The 24,499-nt window shown below is 37.7% G+C and overlaps 2 protein-coding genes and 1 pseudogene across 2 annotated transcripts in view; 2 read left to right on the forward strand and 1 right to left on the reverse strand.

The window, feature by feature from the left end:
* The window catches only part of LOC129143817 (zinc finger protein 141), a 79,990-nt gene extending 69,849 nt beyond the window's left edge, over nucleotides 1-10,141 (forward strand). The window contains exons 5-6 of the transcript XR_010156264.1: nucleotides 981-2,260; nucleotides 7,728-10,141. The gene's annotated coding sequence lies outside the window, so the exon portion shown is untranslated. The remainder of the gene's footprint in view (nucleotides 1-980; nucleotides 2,261-7,727) is intronic.
* Nucleotides 11,795-12,242, forward strand: PANTROV1R-PS210 (vomeronasal 1 receptor panTroV1R-ps210 pseudogene; annotated as a pseudogene).
* ZNF732 (zinc finger protein 732) overlaps nucleotides 14,592-24,499 on the reverse strand; it is a 46,099-nt gene continuing 36,191 nt past the window's right edge. The window contains 1 exon segment of the mRNA XM_003310206.6: nucleotides 14,592-24,498. Coding sequence (XP_003310254.4) covers nucleotides 24,379-24,498 — 120 coding nt within the window. The 3' untranslated portion in view covers nucleotides 14,592-24,378.

Consider the following 24,499-nt stretch of genomic DNA (forward strand, 5'->3'; position numbering starts at 1 on the left):
ACTGTTTCTATAATTTTGGCTGATTTCCATATTCTTATTAGTGTAATTATATAATGTCTGTTTCTTTTTGACTATTTTATATAATGTAATGTTCTCAGGCTTTGTTTTTGTAAGATGTGTCAGAATATCTTTCTGTTTTAAAATGAAATAATATTTCATTATATGTATATGTCACATTTTAAAAATCTAATACTGATCTCTAAAGGGCCATTTGTGTTGTTTCCAGGAATTGTCTTGTGTAAATAATAATGAAGAACATGCATGTGTAAATATCTGTTTAAAGTCCTGCTTTAAATATTCTTGGAATAGTTTGGATATAGTGATGTAGTACTATGGGTATGTCCATATTTTTCTTTCCTGAGCCTTTGATGTCACATCCAAAAAGCGACTGCTAAGACCAGTTGCATGAAGCCTTCACCATCTATGTTTTTATTACATTCCACATATGTGTAAGATCATGTGGTATTTGTCTCAGTGTATCTGGTTTAATTTCTGCAACATATGATCCAGCAGTTTGAATTCTTTCTTTCTTACATGGTCATCAATGTTTTATTGTCTTAGAATCAAAAAAACCATCTTAAATTACGATGTTTATTGCTTAAATATATGTCACCCTGTGGTACATTTTTTTCTATAATGGCTGTACTAACTTACAATCTTACCAGCCGCATATGTTAACTTTTCTGTACATTCTCACTAACAATTCTTTTTTGCCTTTCTAATTACAGTCATTCTAACTGCAGTGAAGTCATATCTTATTGTGGCTTTGATTTGCATACCTCTGATAATTAGTGATGTTGAGCATCTTTGCATGTTCTTCTTGGCCTTTTGTATTTCTTGTTTTGAAAAATGTCTCTTAGTCCAGGCAAGGTGGCTCATGCCTGTAATCCCAGCACTTTGGGAGGCAGAGGTAGGCAATCACCTGAGGTCAGGAGTTTGAGACCAGCCTGGCCAACATGGTGAAACCCTGTCTCTACTAGCTAGGCGTGGTGGCAGGCACCGGTAATCCCAGCTACTCAGGAGGCTGAGGCAGGAGAATCACTTGTACCCAGGACGCGGAGGTTGCAGTGAGCTATTGGGGGAACCAGCCCCCAATATTTCAATGTAAGTTCTTTTCTATTTTCCCTAGTTGTCGGCCGGCCTGAGAAATAAAGGGAAAGAGTATAAAAGGAGAAATTTTAAAGCTGGGTGTCCAGGGGAGACATCACATGTCGGCAGGTTCCGTGATGCCCCCCGAACTGCAAAACCAGCAAGTTTTTATTAGCAATTTTCAAAGGGGAGGGAGTGTATGAATAGGATGTGGGTCACAGAGATCACATGCTTCAAAGGCAATAAAATATCACAAGGCAAATGGGCAGGGCAAGGTCACAAGGTCAGGGCAAAACTAGAATTACTGATGAAGTTTCATGTCCCACTGGGCACACATTGTCATTGATAAACATCTTAACAGGAAACAGGGTTCAAGAGCAGAGAACCAGTCTGACTAGAATTTTCCAGGCTGGATTTTCCTAATCCTAGCAAGCCTGGGGGCACTGCAGGAGACCAGGTTGTGTTTCATCCCTATCTACAACTGCATAAGGCAGACACTCCCAGAGCAGCCATTTTAGGGGCCTCCCTCTGGGAATGCATTCTTTTCCCAGGGCTGTTAATTATTAATATTCCTTACTAGGGAAAGAGTTCAGCAATATTTCTTTTGCCCGTTTCTGGAAATAAGAGAAATATGACTCTGTCCTGCCTGGCTCCCAGGCAGTCAGACCTAATGGTTATCTCCCTTGTTCCCTGAAGATCGCTGTTATCCTGTTCTTTTTTCAAGGTGCCCAGATTTCATATTATTTAAACTCACATGCTTTACAAACAATTTGTGCAGTTAACGCAATCATCACAGGGTCCTGAGGTGACATACATCCTCAGCTTATGAAGATGACGGGATTAAGAGATTAAAGGCAGGCATAGGAAATTACAGGAGTATTGATTGGGGAAGTGATAAATGTCCATGAAATCTTCACAATTTATGTTTAGAGACTGCAGTAAAGACGGGCATAAGAAATTATAAAAGTATTAATTTGGGGAAGTAATAAATGTCCATGAAATCTTCACAATTTATCTTCTTCTGCAGTGGCTTCAGCTGGTCCCTCCGTTCGGGGTGCCTGACTTCCTGCAACAGTGAACCTAGACAGTGCCGTTGCACTCCAGTCTGGGCAACAAGAATGAAACTCTGTCTCAAAAAAAAAAAAAGAAAGAAAGAAAAATGTCTCTTAAGGTCTCTTCCCTATTTTCAAATTATGTGTTATATTTGTTAAGTTTGTTATATATTCTGTAAGTTTACCTCTGTATATTTTGCAAATATTTTCTTTCATTCTATAGATTATCTCCTCGCTCTGTTAATTGTTTTCTTTGCTGTGCAAAACATTCTTAATTTATTGTAATCCCATTTGCGTATTTTTGTGTGTGTTTTGAGGTTTTAGTTAAAAATTCTTTTTTCTGCAATATCTGGTAAAACATTCCTCTATGTTTACTTCAAATAGCTTTATAGGTTTAGGTTTCCTATTTAAATCTTTATTTGTGATTGAGTTCTTTATATCATAAGAGGTAGGGGCCTAGTTTCATTTTTTTATTATGTAAATAATCAATTTTTCTAGCACCATTTATTGAAAAGACAGTCTTATTCCAAATGTGTGTTTTTGACATCTTTGTTGAAAATCCCATGGCTCTAGGTTCATGGATTTATTACTGGGCTCACTGGATACTTTGACCTGTTTATCTGTTTTTATGTCAGTATCATCCTGTTTTGCTCATTATAGCTTTATAGTATGTTTTGGAGCCAGGTAATATGATGCTTCCAGCTTTGTTCTTTTGGCTCAGGATTACTTTCACTATTTGTGGGTCTTTGGTTCTTCCTCATAAATTTTAAGCTTGTTTTTTCCATTTCTGTGAAAAAAGTCATTGGTACTTTGGTAGAGATTGCATTGAATCTGTAGATCATCTTGTGTACTATAGCAACTTTTATATTTTTTCAATTCATGAGCAAAAAATATCTTTCAATTTCTCATGTCTTTTTCAGTTTTTTTATCAATGTTATATAATTTTCAGTGTAGAGAGTGTTTACCTTAATTAAGTTTGCTGTTAGACATCTAGATATCTTTATTTTTATTGTGTATGTAGAAGGAGTATTTGGCAAAACTCAACATGCCTTTGTGGTTTAAGAAACTCAACAAATTAAGTATAGATGATATATACCTCAACACAATAGAGGCCATGTATGACAAATCAATGACTGATATCATCCTAAACAGTAAATAGCAGAGCACTTTTTTTCTGACATCTCAAACAAGACAAAGATGTTTTCATTGTGTATGACAATATTCAACTATGTACACCGTAAGACTGTGGAGCATGACTTGGCATGGTGGCTCACACTTGTAATCCCAGCACTTTGGGAGGCTGAGGTGGATGGATCACTTGGCATTAGGAGTTCAAACCAGCCTGGCCAACATGGCAAAACCCTCTCTCTACTAAAAATACAAAAATTAGCCAGGTGTGGTGGTTGGCACCTGTAACCCCAGCTAGTCAGGAGGCTGAGGCAGGAGAATCACTTGAACCTGGGAGGCGAAGGTTGCAGTGAGCCAAGATCCTGCCACTGCACTCCAGCCTGGGTGACAGAGTGAGACATCATCTCAAAAAATAAAAATAAAAAATAAAAAGACTGTGGAGCACAAGTCATATATGGATCAGTTATAAGTCTATTTCTGAGTCTCTGTGTTTATCTGTATGCATATTGTTCCTGTAGTGTTATATGAGTTGTATACTTGTTCTGTTTATGTGTGTACAATGGTGGTTTTACCCTGCCTAGGTGAGTAGTCACTGAAATTCTCCTAATTTTACCCTCTATTTATTTGTAAATCTATATTTTTGTGTGTGGGGGAGAAACACTTGTGATGTGAAGATAATTTGAAAAACTGCCATACCTCTGTGTCTATTTTAGATATTAATTGTTGTCAAAAACACAAACTTTACAATCAAATATTTTTAAATATTGAGTTCAGTCATATTAATTATATTGACATTGTTATGTACTATATCTTTAGAATATGTTTATCTTGCAAAGCTAACACTCAATACACATTAAACAACTACCTACATTTTCTACTTTCTGGCCCTTTACAAAAACAATTCTGTTTTCTATTTTAGAGTCAAACTGCTTTAGATATCTCATGTGAGTTGATTCACACAGTTTCTGTGTCTTCGTGGCTGACTTATTTCATGTTGCACAATGTCATCAAGATTTATCTTTATTATACTTTTAGAGTTTTTTTGCTTTTTACAAACTGAGTAGTATTTCATTATTTTAATATTACAAATTTATCCATCTATTTGGTGAGAGAAATTTGCATTGCTTTCATTTATTTGCTTTCAGTAACAATGCTACAATAATTATGAGTGTACAAATTACTCTTCATTTAACCATATGTGTGATGGTGTATATTTTTGCCAGATTTTATTGGTCTAGCTGTTCAGCTTTATATCCATACCACATTGTTTTAATTCGTTTGCTTTGTATGTGTTTTGAAATCATGAGCTGTGAAGCCTCCAAATTTTTTTTTTTTTTTTTTAGTTCTTGGGTGCTTTATTGTCCCTTGAAATTCCATATAACTTTGGGGTTGCCGCTTCTAGTTCTGCAAGAAATTGATTAGAAATTTGACAGGGATTTCATTTAAACTGTAGATTACATTGAGCAGTCTAGACATCTTCATAATATTTCAAAATTTGAACAAGAGCATGCTGGACTGTATTTTTTAATTTCTATAAATATGTAAATGTTATAGTTTTATTAATTTCTACTCTCACTCCACCTTGGTCATTAAAAGTTATCTGTAAAATTTCTATTTAAAAACAAATTTTAAGACTTTTTGTGGCCTAACAGGTGGTTTACCAAGGAGAACATTGTATGAGCTATTGAGAAGTGTGTATATCCTGCTGTTATTGAGGAGTATTCTCTATGGTTCTCTTAGGCATAACTGCCGTATAGTGCTTCAAGTCTTCTGTTTCCTTATGAGTATTCTGTCTTTTTTGATTATTCATTACAGAAATTGGGGTATTGAAATATTCTACTATAGGCCGGGCACAGTGGCTCACGCCTGTAATCCCAGCACTTTGGGAGGCCAAGGTGGGTGGATCACGAGGCCAGGAGATTGAGACCATCCTGGCTAACATGGTGAAACCCCATCTGTACTAAAAATACAAAACATTAGCCAGGCGTGTGGGCGGGTGCTTGTAGTTCCAGCTACTCAAGAGGCTGAGGTGGGAGAATGGCATGAACCCAGGAGGCAGAGCTTGCAGTGAGCCGAGATCATGACACTGCCTTCCAGCCTGGGCGACAGAGCGAGACCCCATCTCAAAAAAAAAAAAAAAAAAAAAAAAAAATCTACTATAGTTATATTGCTCTCTATGTCTTGCTGTGTCAATGTTTTATTTTTATATTTGGAACCCTAATGTGACACACACACACACACACACACATTTATATATGTATACACACATTTGTCGTGGGTTCCCAGTAAATGAAACTTTTTATTGTTGTTTAATGTCCTTCTTGGTCTCTTGTGCTTTTAAAGAATATTTTATGAAATATAACAGTTTTGACTTAAGATGTACTTTGCGTCATATAATCTTGATTTTTTTTTTGATTATTTGCATGAAATGTTTTCTTTCATCTTGCCTTTTTCAGTCTCCTTAATCATTAGATCTCAAGTGATTCTTGTTGAAAAGCAAGTTGGATCTTGTTTTTTAATTTTTTAAATCCCTTTATTTGGTGGCATCTATTTTGAATCGAAAGTTTACTTCACAAATACTTAAATAATTTGCTTAATTAGAAAGACAGTCATTGTTTAATTGTTTTACTTGATGATTATACCTTTGTCCCTTATTTTCTTTCTCTGTCTTCCTCTGTGTCTTTTTTATTTTTACATTGATAGGATTTCTTATACTTCTGTGTATCTATAGATACTTTGTGGTATCTTGGGGATTACATAAAATTTCATAAAGTTAATATATCTTAAAATGCTAAGAACTTCAGTTGCATTTGAAAATTCTTCCTCATACATTTGCCCTCAACTTTGTTATTGGTGTGATTAATCATATTTTATGTTGCATATTAACAGATTATGATTAAGTTTGATTATTTTTATGCTTTTATCTTTAAAACTTTAGAGATTAAAATGTTTTCTGCAATATTATAATGGTACAGAACCTTATATTTGTGTATGTGCATATCTTTTTCAGAAAGTTACGTATTTTCATATGATCATGTTTTGTTTTCTTGCATTGTTATTTTCAGTGGCAGATACTTTCTTCAGAATTTTTTTGTAAGGCAGATGTGCTTTTTGAGCATTTGGTTATCTTGAAAAGTCTTTACCTTTTTTTCATTTTTAAGACAGTTTTGCTGGTTATATTATTCCCAATTAGAAGCTATTTTTCTTTCAGCACTTTTTATCACAGTTCCTTCTGGTCTGAAAAAAATTTATCAACAGATTCACTGGTTATCTCTTAAGACCACACTTATGACACATCACTTTTATCTTGCAGCTCCTAAGATTCTCTTCCTGTCTTTGACTTTTGAAACTTTGCTTATATATGTGCCTTGCTATAAATCTGTGTGTACCCTAGTTGAAGTCTGTTGAGCTTCATTTTTTATATCCTTCTTTTGCTTCTGAAAATTTGTCATTATTTTTGTATTTTTCACCTCCATGATGTCTTTTTTTTGTTTTTAATGTTTTCATTGATTCTCATTTTTCTGATTTTATTTAGTTGTATGTATTTCCATTTAGCTCATTGAGAATTACTCAGGTTAAATTTTAAAAATTTGTACATCTTCATTTTTTATGGTTGTTTTCTGAAAATCTTTAAATTTTTTAATTTGGCCATGTTGCCCTAATATTTTGTATGCATTGTAATATTTGCTTGTTATTTGAAGATTAACAAGAAGCCATTTGTCACAATCTTTACAATGTTGCTTTGTCCTGACATAGTCTGAAACCGATTGTCTTTGATAGAGATTATGGGAGCCTCCCATACATGTTTTAAGGATGTGTCTTGTCTGGAATTTCATGTTTCTCAGTTAAAAGGGTTTGTTCATGTTTCTTCTTAACAGTCTCTAATCACTTGCCCTACCTACTTTCTGTATTTAACACTGCAGTCTGCTCCTGAAACATTTACATTTTGCCTCAGCAAACCCAAGCTGTCCTTTCAAAATATACCGCTGTTTCTTTCAGCACTCTGTATTATTGGAGACAGAAACCAGTTTTTGTAAAGACCACCAAAAGCCAGAAGTAATGATGTGTGCGTTAGTATTTTTCTTATTTTTGAAGAAAGAAGCCAGGAATTGGCAGTTTACTTCTAAAGACACAATGCTATACTGGGGAGGAGGAAGGGCTGTGTAAATGTAACAAATTTTCCTTTGCATTCTATGTGGCTCTTGGCATTGTTCTTACCTGAGGCATTACATACAATTAACTCATTTTGAGATTTTGCACAAAAGCATTTTGATGAGTATATGTTTGTTACATGTATATGTCTGTGAAGGAGTTATGGCCTGTGGTATTTTGTTGTGCCATCTTACTAATGTACTTTGTATAAGTATATATATTAGATTTGTAAAGTAAGTATATTCATATGTAAAGTGTATTCATATGAATCTAGTAAGTGGGATAATTTATTTTTATTTCTTTCAGGTGTGTGTTCTCATTTTACCCAAGATCTTTGGCCAGTGCAGGGCATAGAAGATTCATTCCACAAACTTATACTGAGAAGATATGAGAAATGTGGACAGAAGAATTTACAATTAAGGAAAGGCTCTAAAAGTGTGAATAAGTGTAAGGTGCAGAAAGGAGGTTATAATGGACTTTACCAATGCTTATCAACTACCCAGAGCAAAATAATTCAGTGTAATACATCTGTCAAAGTTTTTCATAAATTTTCAAATTCAAACAACGTAAGACGTACTGGAGAGAAATCATTTAAACGTAAAAAATGTGGCAGATCATTTTGCAAGTTCCTCCAACTAAACATAAGGGAATACATGCTGGAGAGATACCCTACAAATAAATGTGAAGAATTTGGCAAAGCCTTTAATAGGTCCACAAGCATTACTAAATATAAGAAAATTAATGCTGGAGAGAAACCCCTCACGTGAAGAATGTGTCAAAATCTTTACCTCATCCTCAAGCTTTGACAAACATAAGAGAATTCATACTGGAGAGAAACCCTACACATGTGAAGAATGTGGCAAAGCCTTGAGACAATCCACAGTTCTGAATGAACGTAAGAAAATTCATACTGGAAAGAAACCCTACAAATGTGAAGAATGTGGCAAAGCTTTTAGACAGTCCAGAAGCCTGAATGAACATAAGAATATGCATACTGGAGAGAAACCCTACACGTGTGAAGAATGTGGCAAGCTTTTAACCAATCCTCAAGCCTTATTATACACAGGAGCATTCATTCTGAACAAAAACTTTACAAATGTGAAGAATGCAGCAAAGCCTTTACTCAATCCTCATCCCTTAATAAACAATTCATACTGGTGAGAAACCCTACACATGTGAAGAATGTGGCAAAGCCTTTTATAGGTCCTCACACCTTACTGAACATAAGAATATTCATACTGGAGAGAAATCCTACAAATGTGAAGAATGTGGCAACGCCTTTTATAGATCTTCACACCTTACTAAACATAAGAGAATTCATTCTGGGCAAAAACCCTACAAATGTGAAGAATGTGGCAAAGCCTTTAGACAGTCCTCTGCACTGAATGAACATAAAAGAAAATTCATACTGGAGAGAAACCCTACAAATGTAAAGAATGTGGCAAAGCCTTTAGATGGTCCAGAAGCCTGAATGAACATATGAATATTCATATTGGAGAGAAACCCTACACATGTGAAGAATGTGGCAAAGATTTTACTTGGTCCTCAACCCTTACTGTACACCAGAGAATTCAGACAGGTGAGAAACATAGTTGATAACATAGTTGAATGACATTTCTAGTAATGTTTCCTTTGGCTTTAAACAGCAAATAAAGTGAAGAATATTGTTCCATGTTCTTTTCTTTATTAAAATTTTTGTAGGCACATAGTATATGTATATATTTCTGGCATATATTAGTTATTTGAATACAGGCATACACCATGTAATAATCCATCAGAGTAGGCCAGGCGCAGTGGCTCATGCCTGTAATCCCAGCACTTTGGGAGGCCAAGGCAGGCGGATCACAAGTTCAGGAGGTCAAGACCATCCTGGCTAACATGGTAAAACCCCATCTCTACTAAAAATACAAAAAAGTAACTGGGCATGGTGGTGAGTGCCTGTAGTCCCAGCTACTCAGGAGGCTGAGGCAGGAGAATGGCGTGAACCCAGGAGGCAGAGCTTGCAGTGAGCCTAGATAGCGCCACTGCACTGCACTCCAGCCTAGGCGACAGAGTGAGACTTCGTCTCCAAAAAAAAAAAAAATCCATCAGAATAAATGAGTTATTCATCACCTTAAGTATTTATTCTTTGTATTACACAAGTCCAGTTATACACTTTATTTTTCAATGTACAATTATTTTTTACTACAGATCGTTTTGTGATTGTAATATATCAAAGTATAATTCATATGTTTCTGAGTCTTGAATGCTTTAAAAAATGTTTCATATTTGTCTTTGAACATGTAGTGTCTTGTCCTGCAAACACATACGGACTTTTCATTTTTATTTACATGAAGTTAAATATATAAATGTATTGCTCTAAAAATAAACCTTTAGGTGTAAGAAAATTACAGAGCAAGCAATAGTGTTTGTGTGAGAGTTTGTACCTATTTTCCAAAGAAAAGATCAATATTGGAACAAAGAAGATTCTTTTATAAGGTGGATAATTTACTAGAAATCTAGAAACCTAAAACATTGTGAAATCAAATCTGTATTTCTTTGGGTTTAATTACTGTAAAATCTAATTGTTGAGACTCTCCCCATGTAAATTCAGTTTTCATTTGTCTGTTACTCATATTACAGCTATAATTTACTTGTTTCTTATTTCTTTTGTTTTTACTTTATTATTTACGATGTGAGCTGGTGAGAAATTATAAGAATGATTTTTATAAAATTTAGTAGTACACAGAAAATTTTTAGATGCAAGTTCACAATTTGTGTATTGTTATATTTTATCTAGTTAGAAAATTTCATTTTGTGGCTTTAACTGGAGAACTCTATATGAACCGTTTTCTTTAGTTGTTCCTTTCACTTTTTACTTGACATAAATGAGTTTATGTATTGTGTGCCAATTTGTTCAGGTAAGTACTGGGAAATCTTTTAAGTCATGGAGATGTTTTGATATAAAATTGTAGTGAACAAACATAAGAAAGTGCTGTGTGTAATAGATGCTCCATAATTAGCCATAAATATTCTTTCTGGAGTCAGTTTGTAGCTGCAAGTAAGAGACTGAAAATGTCTATAGTGAAGAAATGGCATTAATTGTGCATGTGGAGAGGACATCTGTTCCCAGGCTGCAAAACTGACTCATTCTGAATTTAAAGGGGTTTTTTTTTTTTAATTTAAAAGTAAACTTTAATGTCAAAAATGCAAACTTAGGGAGGACATAAAGATCACACACAAGGCTGCCACTTCACACTTGGAGGGTTGCACAGCATCTGGGCAAAGGCTCTCCTCACTTCCCAGATGGTGCAGCAGCTGGACAGAGATGCTCCTCACTTCCCAGATGGTGGGGCAGCCAGGAAGAGGCGCTCCTTACTCCCAGATGGTAGGGCCGCCGAGCAGAGGCACTCCTCATTTCTTAGTGCGGCCGCCAGGCAGAGGCACGCCTCGTGTCCAAGAAGGTGTGGCAGCCGGGCAGAGGCGCTCCTCACGTCCCAGGCGGTGCAGTGGCCGGGCAAAGGCGCTTCTCATTCCCAGACAGTGCGGGGGGCCAGGGAGAGGCGCTGCTCACTTCCCAGACAGTGGGGCAGCTGGGCAGAGGTGCTTCTCACTTCCCAGAAAGTTGGGCAGAGGTGCTTCTCACTTCCCAGAAAGTTGGGCAGAGGTGCCCCTCACTTCCTAGACAGGGCAGTGGCTGGGCAGAGGCGCTCCTCACTTCCCAAAAGGTGCAGTGGCTGGGCAGAGGCGCTCCTTAAAGAGGATTTGTTTTATGTTTATCCGCAGCTATGTATGTATGCCTCACAGCTCTTCTCCTTGTGTTATGGCTACGGTTTTCTCACTGTTCTCTTCATGCCATGTAATTTCACATGGACTTTCCAGGTTCTGATAGGTTCGACTTTTTTTAATATGGTAAATTGTTCCTAATTGGGACTGTTTGAGGTTATTTATAGCTTCTCAATGCAGCATTTAGATTGCTTGAGAAGTCTTTTAGTGTTCACAGGTAAGAGAAGTCAGCATTGTTTTTCTGCTTATGAAAGAAAATTTTTGAGATTCTAACACAAACTGTCTTAAGCATAACACTAAGACTAGGTAAAGCATTAATATGAGTGGGTTGCATATTGTCAGCACCATATGAAGAAAATATCAGAATTTTGAAATTTCTTCAGAGAAAATGTATCTTAGAGGTAAATTTTTTAGGAGACTTAATGGTAGAGAAGAATTTTACATTTAATATTCTATGACATAGCAAAACTTATTTTTTCATGCAGAATTTTCTATTTTTGAATGTGAATCTTAAGTGTTGGAAAATAATAGAATGGTCTCTGTAGATTCAAAATTTGGAATGATCTTTTTTGTCCAGATTGATACTGCAATCCTGAGGAATTTCTCTTTTTTATTTTAGTGGATGCAGTTCATGGTCTACAGTTTTCATTCTTAGTCATCTAATTAACTTTAACCAAGTCCTTGGTAACCTTCTCTGGAAAAATTTTGGAGAGTATGGCAGCTGTTAAATTTAACATTTTCTCAGTGATTTTTAATGCAAATTTACTTACTTTGGTCACAGAATGGACAGTTATGGGACCTTTAGCAAGTTACCCTTTTAATGTCTTCCCTATAATTACCATCAGCATTAGAAATTCCAGGTGCTTCAAACTTAAAGCAAAAGCCCTAGAGTACATCATCTTGTCTTATATAGTGTTCTGGGTCTCAAACATGCGGACAAATATTAGAGTTTCTGTGGTTATTATATTACAAAAACAGCACAAAAACTATTTTTGATAATACTCAAAGACAGACCAGCATTTGAAACGTTATTCTTCTGTGATGGCTTTTAAAATGCATTTTTAATTGACAGATAAAGTATGTATTTATCTTGTAGAACATGGTGTTTTGAAGTATATATATGCTGTCAAAGGCTTACTTCTAGGTAATTCACACAGTAATTATTTTTGTGATGAGAGCACATAACATTGACTGTCTTAGCATTTTTCAAAAATACAATTCATTATTATAGTCACCATGCTGTAAAATCGATTTCCTGAACTTATTCCACCTGGACATCTGTAATTATGTATTATTTTACAGACATCCCTCCAAATGCTTTTTTTTCTAAATAACCAAGTATCTGGTAAGCAGCATTCTGTTGTCTGGTTTATTTTCATTTAGCATACTGTCCTCCAAATTTGTTCATATTGTTTTAAGTGACAAGATTTCCTTACTTTTAATCCTGAATTGTATTTCCTTGTGTATACCATATTTTGAAAAAATGAATTGAAATATGCATCAATTTATTGAACAAATCATGTAATGAAAAGATACTTCTGTGTTAAAGCATGTATTAATGAAATCCAGCTTTTACACATTTTATTTTTTTGAGATGGAATCTCGCTGTCACCCAGTCTGGAGTGCAATGGTGCAATCTTGGCTCACTACAACCTCTGCCTCCCGGGTTCAAACAATTCTCCTGCCTCAGCCTCCTGAGTAGCTGGGACTACAGGCACGAGCTACCACGCCCGGCTAATTTTTGTATTTTTAGAAGAGACAGGGTTTCACCATATTGGCTAGGCTGGTCTCGAACTCCTGACCTCATGATCTGCCCACCTTAGTCTCCCAAACTGTTAGGACTACAGGCATGAGCCACCACGCCCGGCCTACACATTTTATTAATAATTTGTACTAAACACTACCCATAACACTGTGTTAATAAATTTAATTTTCACAGTAATTCCATAGCATAGGCATTATTATTATCCTTATTTTAAAGAGAAAGAAATAGAGCCACAGAGAAAAATTACTTGCTCACAACAGTGGAGCCAGTTTTAAAACACAGGGAACTTTGACTCCAGAGAAAACACTCTTTATTAAACACCCTCTTCAAACAGAAAATAAATGATTATCTTCAACACCCATTCTTAGTAAATATTTAACAAAATTAAATCAACTGATACATTTTTTGTTATATGTGTGTGCAAATGTGTGGGCGGCAAGCCACCCAGGTGCAGAGGCAAGAGACCGAGGACACGAGCTGTTCCAGTATAATAAAATGTAAAACAAGAATAGTTATGCCAGGCATAGATCTTAGATATGATTATATATGAATATAATTAATCAGCAGTACTTATTCTTTATTCCAATATTATAATAATCCTCGTTCTACAATCATAACCTAGTAAAAACCAGGCCATACAGAGATAGGAGCTGAGGGGACATAGTGAGGAGTGACCAGAAGACAAGAGTGCGAGCCTTCCGTTATGCCCAGAAAAGGCCACCAGAGGGCTCCTTGGTCTAGCGGTAATGCCAGCGTCTGGGAAGACGCCCGTTTCCAGGCGGACTGTGGTCTAGCGGTAGCGTGTCAAGGAAAAACACCCGCTACTTAGCAGACCGGGAAGGGGAATCTCCCTTTCCCCAGGGGAGTTTAGAGAAGACTCTACTCCTCCACCTCTTGTGGAGGGCCTGACATTAGTCAGGCTCGCCTGCAGTTATCCAGAGGCCTAACCGTCTCCCTGTGATGCTGTGCTTCAGTGGTCATGCTCCTAGTCCGCCTTCATGTTCCATCCTGTACACCTGGCTCTGCCTTCTAGATAGCAGTAGCAAAATTAGTGAAAGTACTAAAAGTCTCTGATATGCAGAAATAATGGCGTAAGCTGACTCTCTCTCCCTCTCTCTCTGCCTCGGCTGCCAGGCAGGGAAGGGTCCCCTGTCCAGTGGACACGTGACCCATGTGACCTTACCTATCATTAGAGATGACTCACACTCTTTACCCTGCCCCTTTTGCTTTGTATCCAATAAACAACAGCACAGCCAGACATTCGGGGCCACTACGGGTCTCCATGACTTGGTGGTAGGGGTCCCCCAGGCCCAGCTGCCTTTTCTTTTATCTCTTTGTCTTGTGTCTTTATTTCTACACTCTCTCATCTCCACACATGGGGAGAGACCCACCGACCCTGTGGGGCTGGTCCCTACACAAATGTATAAATTATGATACATAAAGGAGAAATACTTCCTCTATTTAACGAAACTATATAAACTCTAGAAATTGCTCTTTGCTACTGACATGTACTTGGGAACAACCTTTCTTTCAACTGTCCTTGCCACCCCTCCAGCACTTCAGAATATTTATAGCATGATTTTTATGTAAACCTGTAGTCAGCAAATGCTGTAATTAATCAAATATTTACTACAAAGGCAAGCAGTACACTATGATTTTATTACTTTCTTGATACAAATTTTGAGTTAATTATTTCACTCTATATTAGTATCCTTTGTGCCTTTTTCTCAGTTTTGCCTAATACTAGCAATTATCTTACTTTTAAACTATTTGTTTATAAAACTTTAAATTATCTCTGGGAACCTCAGCTCAGCAGAGTGCATAGCCCTGACCAGAGCCCTAGAACTAGAAAAGAACCAAGGAGTTAGGTACTTTTTATACAGATTCCAAATATGCCATTTTAGTATTCCACAATTATGCCACCATTTGGAAAGAAAGGATTGTTGACAGCAAAGGATACCCCTATTAAATATGGGTCACAGATATTTTACCCTACCCTAGGCTATCCACCTACCACAGAAAGCTGCAGTTCATTGCTGGGGCTACCAGAAATGCCAAGATGAGATTACCTAGAGAAACAGGAGGGTTGGCCAAGCAGCAACGGCCACCACCCTTTCCGGGGAACTCCTTATGGCCCTTATCCCAACTTTGCCTAACAACCTGCCCACCCTGCAATGGGGTATCAAATGTGAATATACTCTAGGACCTGAAAGATTGTATAAATTGGGAGAGGTTCTTTATTTCCCCCAGGTTCTCCAGCAGAAAGCAATAAGGGCACTCCATAATTCTTGTTTCTTTAGGAGAGGCCATCTCCATCAGCTATAACCAAAAAAAAAAACAAAAAACTCCTCTTTTTGACAAGTTTGTAAAGCCTGTCCATCTGGGTCTATAATAATCCTCCAGGTCCTATGCCACTCCCCTTAATTCAGCCAGTTCAGCAACAAGAAACCTACCCAGTGGGAAGAATGGTAGGTAGACTTTAATTAATTGCCAGCCTATCGAGGCTAGAAATATCTCCTGATCCTTGGAGATGCCTTTACTGCCTGGGTTGAAGCCTCTCATACTAGAATAGAAAAGATTCAGGTAGTTGTCAAGATCATTCTGAAAGAAATTATCTCTTTGAGCCTCCACAGTCTTCACAAAGTAACAATGGCCTATATTTTATTTCACAAACTACCCAAACAGTGGCAAAAGCCCTAGGGATAAAATACTTTTCACACTCCTCCTGAAAGCCACAATCTTCCAGGAAGGTAGAAAGGACTAATCAAGCTATTAAAAGGACCTTGAGCAAATGATGCCAGGAAGCCTCTTTACCATGGCTAAAACTTCTACCCATGGCACTTCTTCAGATCAGAACAGCCCTTAAATTACGTCTATGGCTTAGTTTCTTTGAAGTCCTATACTGGAGACCCTTTCTACATGCAAACCTAATATACCCAGAGGTTACCAAATTAACCCAGTACATAAAATCCCTGACTCAATTTCAAGAGGTCGTCCAGGAGTTTGGACAGACAATTCTGAGTCTAACCCCCCTAACAACCCATATAACCAGGCAGGAAAACAAGTCATCATTAAAGTCTGGAGAGATGGATCTCTCAGATCTCAACTAACCCCGTCACAAAAGAACAATGTTACTATCATAATTTCCACCCCAATAGCTATCAAGTTTCCTGGCATCTCTAGCTGGACACATTACTTTTGAATACAACTGGAAACACATTAAGGAACCAAAGATTGAACCAACACTTACCTACTCCTGTGACCCACAGGAGGACTTACAAATTTCTCTCCAAATGAGAAGATAAGTAATGCTCTCCCTCCTTTTACCTCAAAGTAGTGTGATCCCAATAATGGCAAGTAATGCTCTCCCTCCTTTTACCTCAAAGTAGAGTGATCCCAATAATGGCAAGTAATGCTCTCCCTCCTTTTACCTCAAAGTAGAGTGATCCCAATAATGGCAATCTTATTTGCAGTGGTACTGTTGATTCTTACTTTCACCCTAACTTGTGCACCACCACCAGGAGTTCCATTAAGAGTTTTGTTTTTTTTTTTGTTTTTTTTTTGAGACGGAGTCTCGCTCTGTCGCCCAGCTTGGAGTACAGTGGCGCTATCTCAGCTCACTGCAAGCTCCGCCTCCCGGGTTCACATTACTCTCCTGCCTCAGCCTCCTGAGTAGCTGGGACTACAGGCACCTGCCACCACACCCAGCTAATTTTTTATATCTTTAGTAGAGACAGGTTTCACTGTGTTAGCAAGGACGGTCTCGATCTCCTGACCTCATGATCTGCCCACCTCAGACTCCCAAACTGCTGGAATTACAGGCATGAGCCACCGTGCCCAGCCATCTAATACTAATTTTTTAACCTAATTTAGTTATTTTACTTTTGACTGCTTTAGTCCATCAGCAATGTTAGTAATACTTTGGTGTTTATATTGCAAGTCATAATACTCTTTGCAAACTTACTAATACACCTTTGTTACTGTAAACCAACACCCTCTCCAGGGAAGTTTCCTATGTCCCTCCTACATTTAAACATCAAAGCCATAATCTGAGTAGTGATCTCTCTAATAGTCATTGCATTAACAGTTGCTCTTAACAAGCATCTCAATTTGGCCCTATTCTGAACCATGCAGCCTAATGGTCTCTGGTCATTACTCATACTCTTGTTGTTGTTGTTGCACTCTGCAGGCAACTCCACAATTACTAAACTCTACCAATTCTTCCTATGCCTCAACCTGTTAGCTAGTCATGAATTCCTCTTCATTCAGGGTGGGACTGGCCTACTGGCCACAATACAAGAATGGGCAACTTCTCAAGCCCAACTTAGCTTCACCTATCATCAGGACCTCTCTATACAAAAACCTTCCCTCTGCTAACATAATATTTTTAATACAACCTAAAGCAGCTTTTAAAGATTTTCTTAAACCCACCCCCATTGATTCAAGCCCCTTGTTCTCCCCTGCTACCCTCATTGGCCAGGCACTCCTATGCATCTGTGCTACTGTAAATTCCAGATCCATTGTGGGTGCTTTAGACCCAGCACAATGCAACACAACGAACACCATTATTGATATTTCTCAAAATTTTGTTTCACTAAATATTCTCAACATCAAATGAGATTTTCTATTCTCCCTCCAAATGTTTTAACACCTGGACCATTCATCCAAAATGATGCCTCTGAGTTCTGCGTCAGTCACCCTTCTTGGAGTCAACCCAACCCATGGTGTTGACCAAGCGAGTGTAAATTATGCAAAAGGTTTCAAGTCTTTAATTTCTTTCAGAAAATCCTTTTCTTTGACACTACTAGAAACACGCCTATGTTTAAAAAAAAAAAAAAATAGGACCCATGTCTGGCTCCCCTGGCAGCAGCAACTTTAGTGGCAGGATCTCACATATCGGGTAGCCAACAAGGACCCTGGTCAATGTTTGGAACTGACCTCACCTTCTGCATCCATTTTTATCGACTACAGAACTTTACTTCCTGTGTGAAATGCAGGCTTATCTCTGCCTCTCTGGAAACTTGACGAGCACAAGCACTCTGGCTTCCTTCACCCCTAAAATTTCCATTGTCCCGGTTGATGCTTCCTTGCTGTTACCCTTTACTACCTCACACCAGATCGACTAAGCAGTTTATCTTTTTTTTTTTTTTTCTCCTGAGTTTGGCATCTCAGGTGCCACTACAGGAATAGCTGGCATAATTATTGCCTCCTCAACTTACCAAAACCTGTCTCTGGAACTGACTCACAAAATAAAAACTACTGCTCAGACTCTTACAGAGTGACAGCAACAAGTTGATTATCTCGTGGCTGTAGTTTGAAATTGTAGAGGTCTTGCTGCAGCTCAGGAAAGAATCTGCCTTATGCTAGGAGAAAAATGCTGTTTCTGGGTTAACAGATTAGGGAAAGTCCAGGACCATGTTAGAGGTTTTACAAACCAGGCCTGTCACCATCAGAAACATGCCACTGAAAGCTAGTTCTCTTGGGGTGCCACTTGGTTCCAATTCTCATGACATCCCACTTTTTGGGGATCCCTAGCCTTTGTCTTCCTTTCTCTCTTTTGTGAGCCTTGCTCACTAAATCTAGTAACCAGGTTCGTTTCCTCTCACCTAGAAACTCTCAGACTTCAAATGGTCCTGCAACAGGAATATCGACCTATTTTCCCCCCATCTGGACAGCCATGTCCCTACACATTTCCTCTGGACAATGCAAGTTCAACCTTCTGGGAGAACATGGATGGAATCTTTTTCTGACAAAAAGCAAGAGAATGAGATACTGATGAATTCTTTATCTCATATTACCAGGAAGTAGTTACAGAAGACCCACAGTGCCCCAGACTCAAAGATTTTTGGAGTCTCAATCTATTGAGGAGGGAACGTTAGAGAAGGCAGTTAGACATGAGCAGGAAAAAGCCCCTGGGGGAGAAAAATCTCGTGCTCCAAAGACAACCCAAGATATGTATGCTAAATTTGAGCAGAGTGGACAGGAAATACCCATGAAGAAAGAATACCCAGAAACACCCCTTAAGACACCCAATAATTGCTCATACTGTGATTAAACTGTCAGAATGTAGCTAGCTATATGCTGACAAAAAGGGGGAAAGGGCAAAAGGAAACTTCCCAAGAGATATGCAGGCGTAGTAAGTACAGATTTGACTGCTATATGACTTTCCTAGGGTAGTGTTAATAAGCTATTCTGCCATCAAAACTCATTGATCACTGGAACTCACACATGTACATCAGCCGACAGTAAGGAAGCATCTCATAGACCTGGGAAGAAACTCAGTGAGGATAAAAGAAGAGATTTACCAGGAAGCAGGAAACTCCACAAAGACAAAGGTAGACACTTAAGACAGAGGTGGGAATTTTTTTTAAGTCTATAATAATAAAAACTGCAACATGTAAATCTCAGGGCTGTTTCCAGCTGAGCCAATCCACTCCTCCTTTGGTGTGTTCTTTATTTTCCTTTAATGAACTCTCTGCTTGCTTCACTAATTGTCTTTGGGCTGAATTGTTTCTCTCAAGAAAACAATAGCTGAGGACCTTATATATGCTGAATTACATTAATGGAATTAATGAATGCTTGAATTCAATAGCTGCCATAATCGCCTAATTTTTTCTAGAGAAGGTGACCAAGAACTTGGATAAAGTTAGATGACTAAAAATAAAAACTGTACCCCATGAACTGCATCCACCAAAACAAATCTCAAACTCAAGATTGCAATACGAATCTCAACAAAAAAAGATCACTGCAGATTTTGAATCTACACAGATCATTCTATTATTTTTGCAACACTTAACATTTAGTCAAAAATAGAAGATTCTGCATAAAAAATAAGTTTTGCTATGTCATAGAAAATTATATGTAAAATTCTTCATCTACCATTAAGTCTTAAAAATTTTATTTCAAAGATATATTTTAAGAGATTTCAAACTTCTGATGTGTTTCTTCATATGGTGCTTACAATCTGCAACCAACTTATATTTATGCTTTAATATATATTAAGGTATGTTACATTTAACACACTTTGTGTTAGATTCTCATACAATTTTTCTTTTACAAAGAGAAAAACAGTGCTCACTTAATCCTCTTACATGTGGACAGTGAATTAGTCTTACCTCAATTACATGATCTGAATGTTGCATTGATAAGCTATAATCTCAAACACGCCAGTTAAAAACAATATACTACATTAAAAATTCCAAACTTCTCATCAGAGCCTAGAAAGTCCAAGTGAAATTACATGGCATGAAGAGAACAGTGAGGAAACTGTAGCCATAACACAAAGAAGAGCAGTGAAGCATACATAGCTGGGGATAAACAAATGAAGACATCAGAAAACTAAAGACAATTAGAAAATAAAAACAGAGGCCAGGTGCAGTGGCGGATGCCTGTAATCCCAGCACTTTTGGAGGCCGAGGTAGGTGGATCACCAGGTCAAGAGATCAAGACCATCCTGGCAAAAATGGTGAAACCCTGTCTCTACTAAAACTACAAAAATTAGCTAGGTATGGTGGTGTGCACCTGTAGTCCCACCTACTTGGGAGGCTGGAGCAGGAGAATCGCTTCAACCCAAGAGGCGGAGGTTGCGCTGAGCCAAGATCATGCCATTGCACTTCAGCCTGGTGACAGAGTGAGACTCTGTCTCAAGAAACAAAAAAAGAAATATAAGGAAAATTAATGTTCCAATAAAATATAACTATACACATTGTGCAATTACATCTAAAAAGTATTTTCTGTGCACTAACTTTTATTAAAAATTCTTGTAATTTCTGACCAGCTCACATACTTTATGGAGTTAAAAAAAAAGAATGAGAAACAAGAAAATTATACCTCTAGCATGAGCACCACATTAAAACAGAGACTTTTTACAGGGAAATTCTCAAAAATGATCCATTAGATTTTACAGTAATTACATAAAAATAAGAAAACATAGATTTTAATTCAAAATGTTTTAGGTTTCTAGATTTCCAGTAAATTATCCACAGTATTAATAGAAACTTCTTTGTTCCAATATTGCTATTTTCTTCGGAAAACAGGTACAAACTCTCATGCAAACACAATTGCTTGCTTCATAATTTTCTTACACCCAAGGTTTATCTTTAGAGCACAACATTTATATATTTAACTCCATGTAAATTAAAACTAAGTCTGTATGTTTACAGGAGAACATGATGCATGTCCAAAGATAAATACGAAACATTTTTGAAAACCATTCAGGACTCAGGAATGTATGAATTATAATTATACTCTGATATACTTATTACAATCATAAAATGACCTGTAGTAGAAAAAATTGTACATTTAAAAATAATTGAAGTGTATAATTAGATTGTGGGTAATATAAAAGATAAATGCTGGAGAAACCCCAACTCTACTAAAAATACAAAATTAGCCAGGTTGCCAGGCGCAGTGGCTCACGCCTGTAATCCCAGCACTTTGGGAGGCTGAGGCGGGCGGATCACGAGGTCAGGAGATCAAGACCATCCTGGCTAACACGGTGAAACCCCATCTCTACTAAAAATACAAAAAATTAGCCGGGCGAGGTGGCAGGTGCCTGTAGTCCCAGCTACTTGGGAGGCTGAGGCAGGAGAATGGTGTGAACCCTGGGGGGCGGAGTCTGCAGTGAGCCGAGATCACGCCACTGCACTCCAGCCTGGGTGACAGCGAGACTCCGTCTCGGGGAAAAAAAAAAAAAAAAAAAGCCAGGCATGGTGGCACATGCCTGTGATCCCAGCTACTCAGGAGGCTGATTTAGGAGAATTGCTTGAACCTGGGAGGTGGAGGTTGCAGTGAGCCAAGATCGCACCATTGCACTCTGGCCTGGGCAACAAGAGCGAAACTCTGTCCCAAAAAAAAGAAAAAGAAAAAAAAAAGATAAATGCTTAAGACAATGAATAACTCATTTACTCTGTCATTTATATATTGTATGCCTGTATCAAAATAACCCATATATACCATAAATATATACATACACTTATGTGCCCACAAAAACTTTTAAAAATTTTAAATAAGAATAAAAATGCAACATGGGAACAATATTCAGTTTACTTGCTGTTTAAAGCCATTGGAAAAATAGACTAGAAATGTCATTCAGCTATGTTATCAGATAGTACATTGTTAGCATCTCTTACCTACACCCTTGAGTAAGGTGGAATAGGTGAAAGTTGGTGGCATAACACATCATTCAAGGCACAATAATTTCTACACATTAATAATTTTATTTAAAAAATTAAGGCCAGGCACGATGGCTCACGCATGGAATCCCAGCACTTTGAGAAACTGAGGCGGGTAGATCACCAGGTCAGGAGCTCAAGACCAGCCTGGTCAATATGCTGAAGCCCTGTCTCTACTAAAAATACAACATGTGGCCAGGCCTGGTGGTGTGCGTCTGTAATCCCAGCTACTCAGGAGGCTGAGGCAAGAGAATCACTTGAACCTGGGAGGCGGAGGTTGCAGTGAGCCAAGATTGTGCCACTGCACTCCAGGCTGGGCAATAGATTGAGACTCTGTCTCAAAAAAAAAAAAATTAAGTTCACACATGATCTTAAAAGACAATTTTAAAATTTACAGCATTTTATTATTAAATAAATGTACAATTGGTAAAACAATTTACTACTAAAATTAAGATTGTTTCTCACAATAATGCAAAATGTTACTCTGAACACCTACTTCATGCATCACTCTAAGTCAACCACAAAAAGCCTCTCTGCTTAGATTTTCCTCAGGCGTCTTTCATTTCTGTTTTTTCTCTTTCATGTAAAAGTTCATGAATACTGCCCACCTAATGGAATTTCTCATATCTCTGGTGCAGCAATAATTCATCACATGCTTTCACATAAATGAGAAAACTGAAATACTATAATTTTGGATTTGAATTATTTGCTTTTCAAAAAATCTATACTTTTTTTCAAGTAAAAAAATATACTTTGAACGAAATCTCTTCAAAAATCTACTTCTTTTCAACTTATATACACAGAACCTTTTTTTTTTTTTGAGGTGGAGTCTTGCTGCGTTGCCCAGGCTGGAGTGCAGTGGCGCGATCTCGGCTCACTGCAAGCTCCGCCTCCCAGGTTCAAGCCATTCTCCTGCCTCAGCCTCCCGAGTACCTGGGACTACAGGCGCCCGCCACCACGCCCAGCTACTTTTTTGTATTTTTAGTAGAGATGGGGTTTCACCGTGTTAGCCAGGATAGTCTCGATCTCCTGACCTCGTGATCCGCCCGCCTCGGCCTCCCAAAGTGCTGGGATTACAGGCGTGAGCCACTGTGCCCGGCCAACAAAGAAAGTTTCTAACAGGTTGAACTTTGGATTTTTTTACACTTAATACTCAGATTTCTTGTAAGGTGTTAGTTCCTTAGTTCTTTCTCCAGTAAATCCTCTGATGTTTACATAGGCTTAATTTTAGCCTAAATATTTCTCCACATTTATTGCATCTACAAATTCTCTTCTAATATAAACTCTCTAGTGTTTCTTAACCTGCAGTTTTTGAACAGATGTTTTTCCACATTTATTACATTTGTAGTATTTCGCTCCAATATAAATTCTCTGATGTTGAACAAAGTTTGAGCAACTGCTTCTGAGTCTTCCGCTAGTACAAAATGTGTACAGTATGATCCAGGATACAAGTACAGGTACTACACCCTCTTTATATTTGTATTGTCTGTCTTAAGAATACTCTTCTTCGCTTTAATGGCCTATATTTTCTAAAAGGTCTTTCAACAGAAATTACATTTATAATGCTTTTGTTAACCATAAATTCTGATATCTGGTAAGATGTGAGTAGAAATTAATGGCTTTTCTATTTTTATATTTGTGCAATTATTCTCATGTATAAATGCTATCACATGCAAAAAGATATGAGCATTGATTAAAAGTTTTGCCACATTTTTTGTATTTCTACTTTTCTTCAGTAGTAATTACATACAGTAAGATGTGATGAGAATTTGAAGTCTGCCGGGCGTGGTAGCTCACGCCTGTAATCCCAGCACTTGGGGAGGCTGAGATGGGTGGATCACGAGGTCAGGAGATCAAGACCATCCTGGCTAACGTGGTGGTACCCCGTCTCTACTGAAAATACAAAAAATTAGCCTAGCATGGTGGCGAGCACCTGTAGTCCCAGCTACTCGGGAGGCTGAGGCAGGAGAATGAAGTGAACCCAGGAGGCAGAGCTTGCAGTGAGCCAAGATCGTGCCACTGCACTCCAGACTGGGGGAGAGAGCAAGACTCTGTCTCAAAAAAAAAAAAAAAAAAAAAAAAGAATTTGAAGTCTTTGCCACATTTTAATTTTTCATATGGCTTCTCACTAATATCATTTATCTTATGTTTAGAACACAGTGAGGCGTGGTTAAAAGCTTTCTCATATTTTTCACATTTCTGGAGTTTCTCTCCATTATGAATTATCTTATGATTAGAAAAGATTGAGGAACATTTAAAGACTGCCACATTCTTCATATTGGTAAGACATTCCTCCAGTACGAGTTCTCTTATGTTTAAGAATGCTGGAGTACAGCTTAAAGGCTTTTCCACATCCTTTACACTTGTATGGTTTT

Source organism: Pan troglodytes, chromosome 3 (genome assembly GCF_028858775.2).
Source record: "Pan troglodytes isolate AG18354 chromosome 3, NHGRI_mPanTro3-v2.0_pri, whole genome shotgun sequence".
In the NCBI taxonomy this organism is placed as follows: Eukaryota; Metazoa; Chordata; class Mammalia; order Primates; family Hominidae; genus Pan; species Pan troglodytes.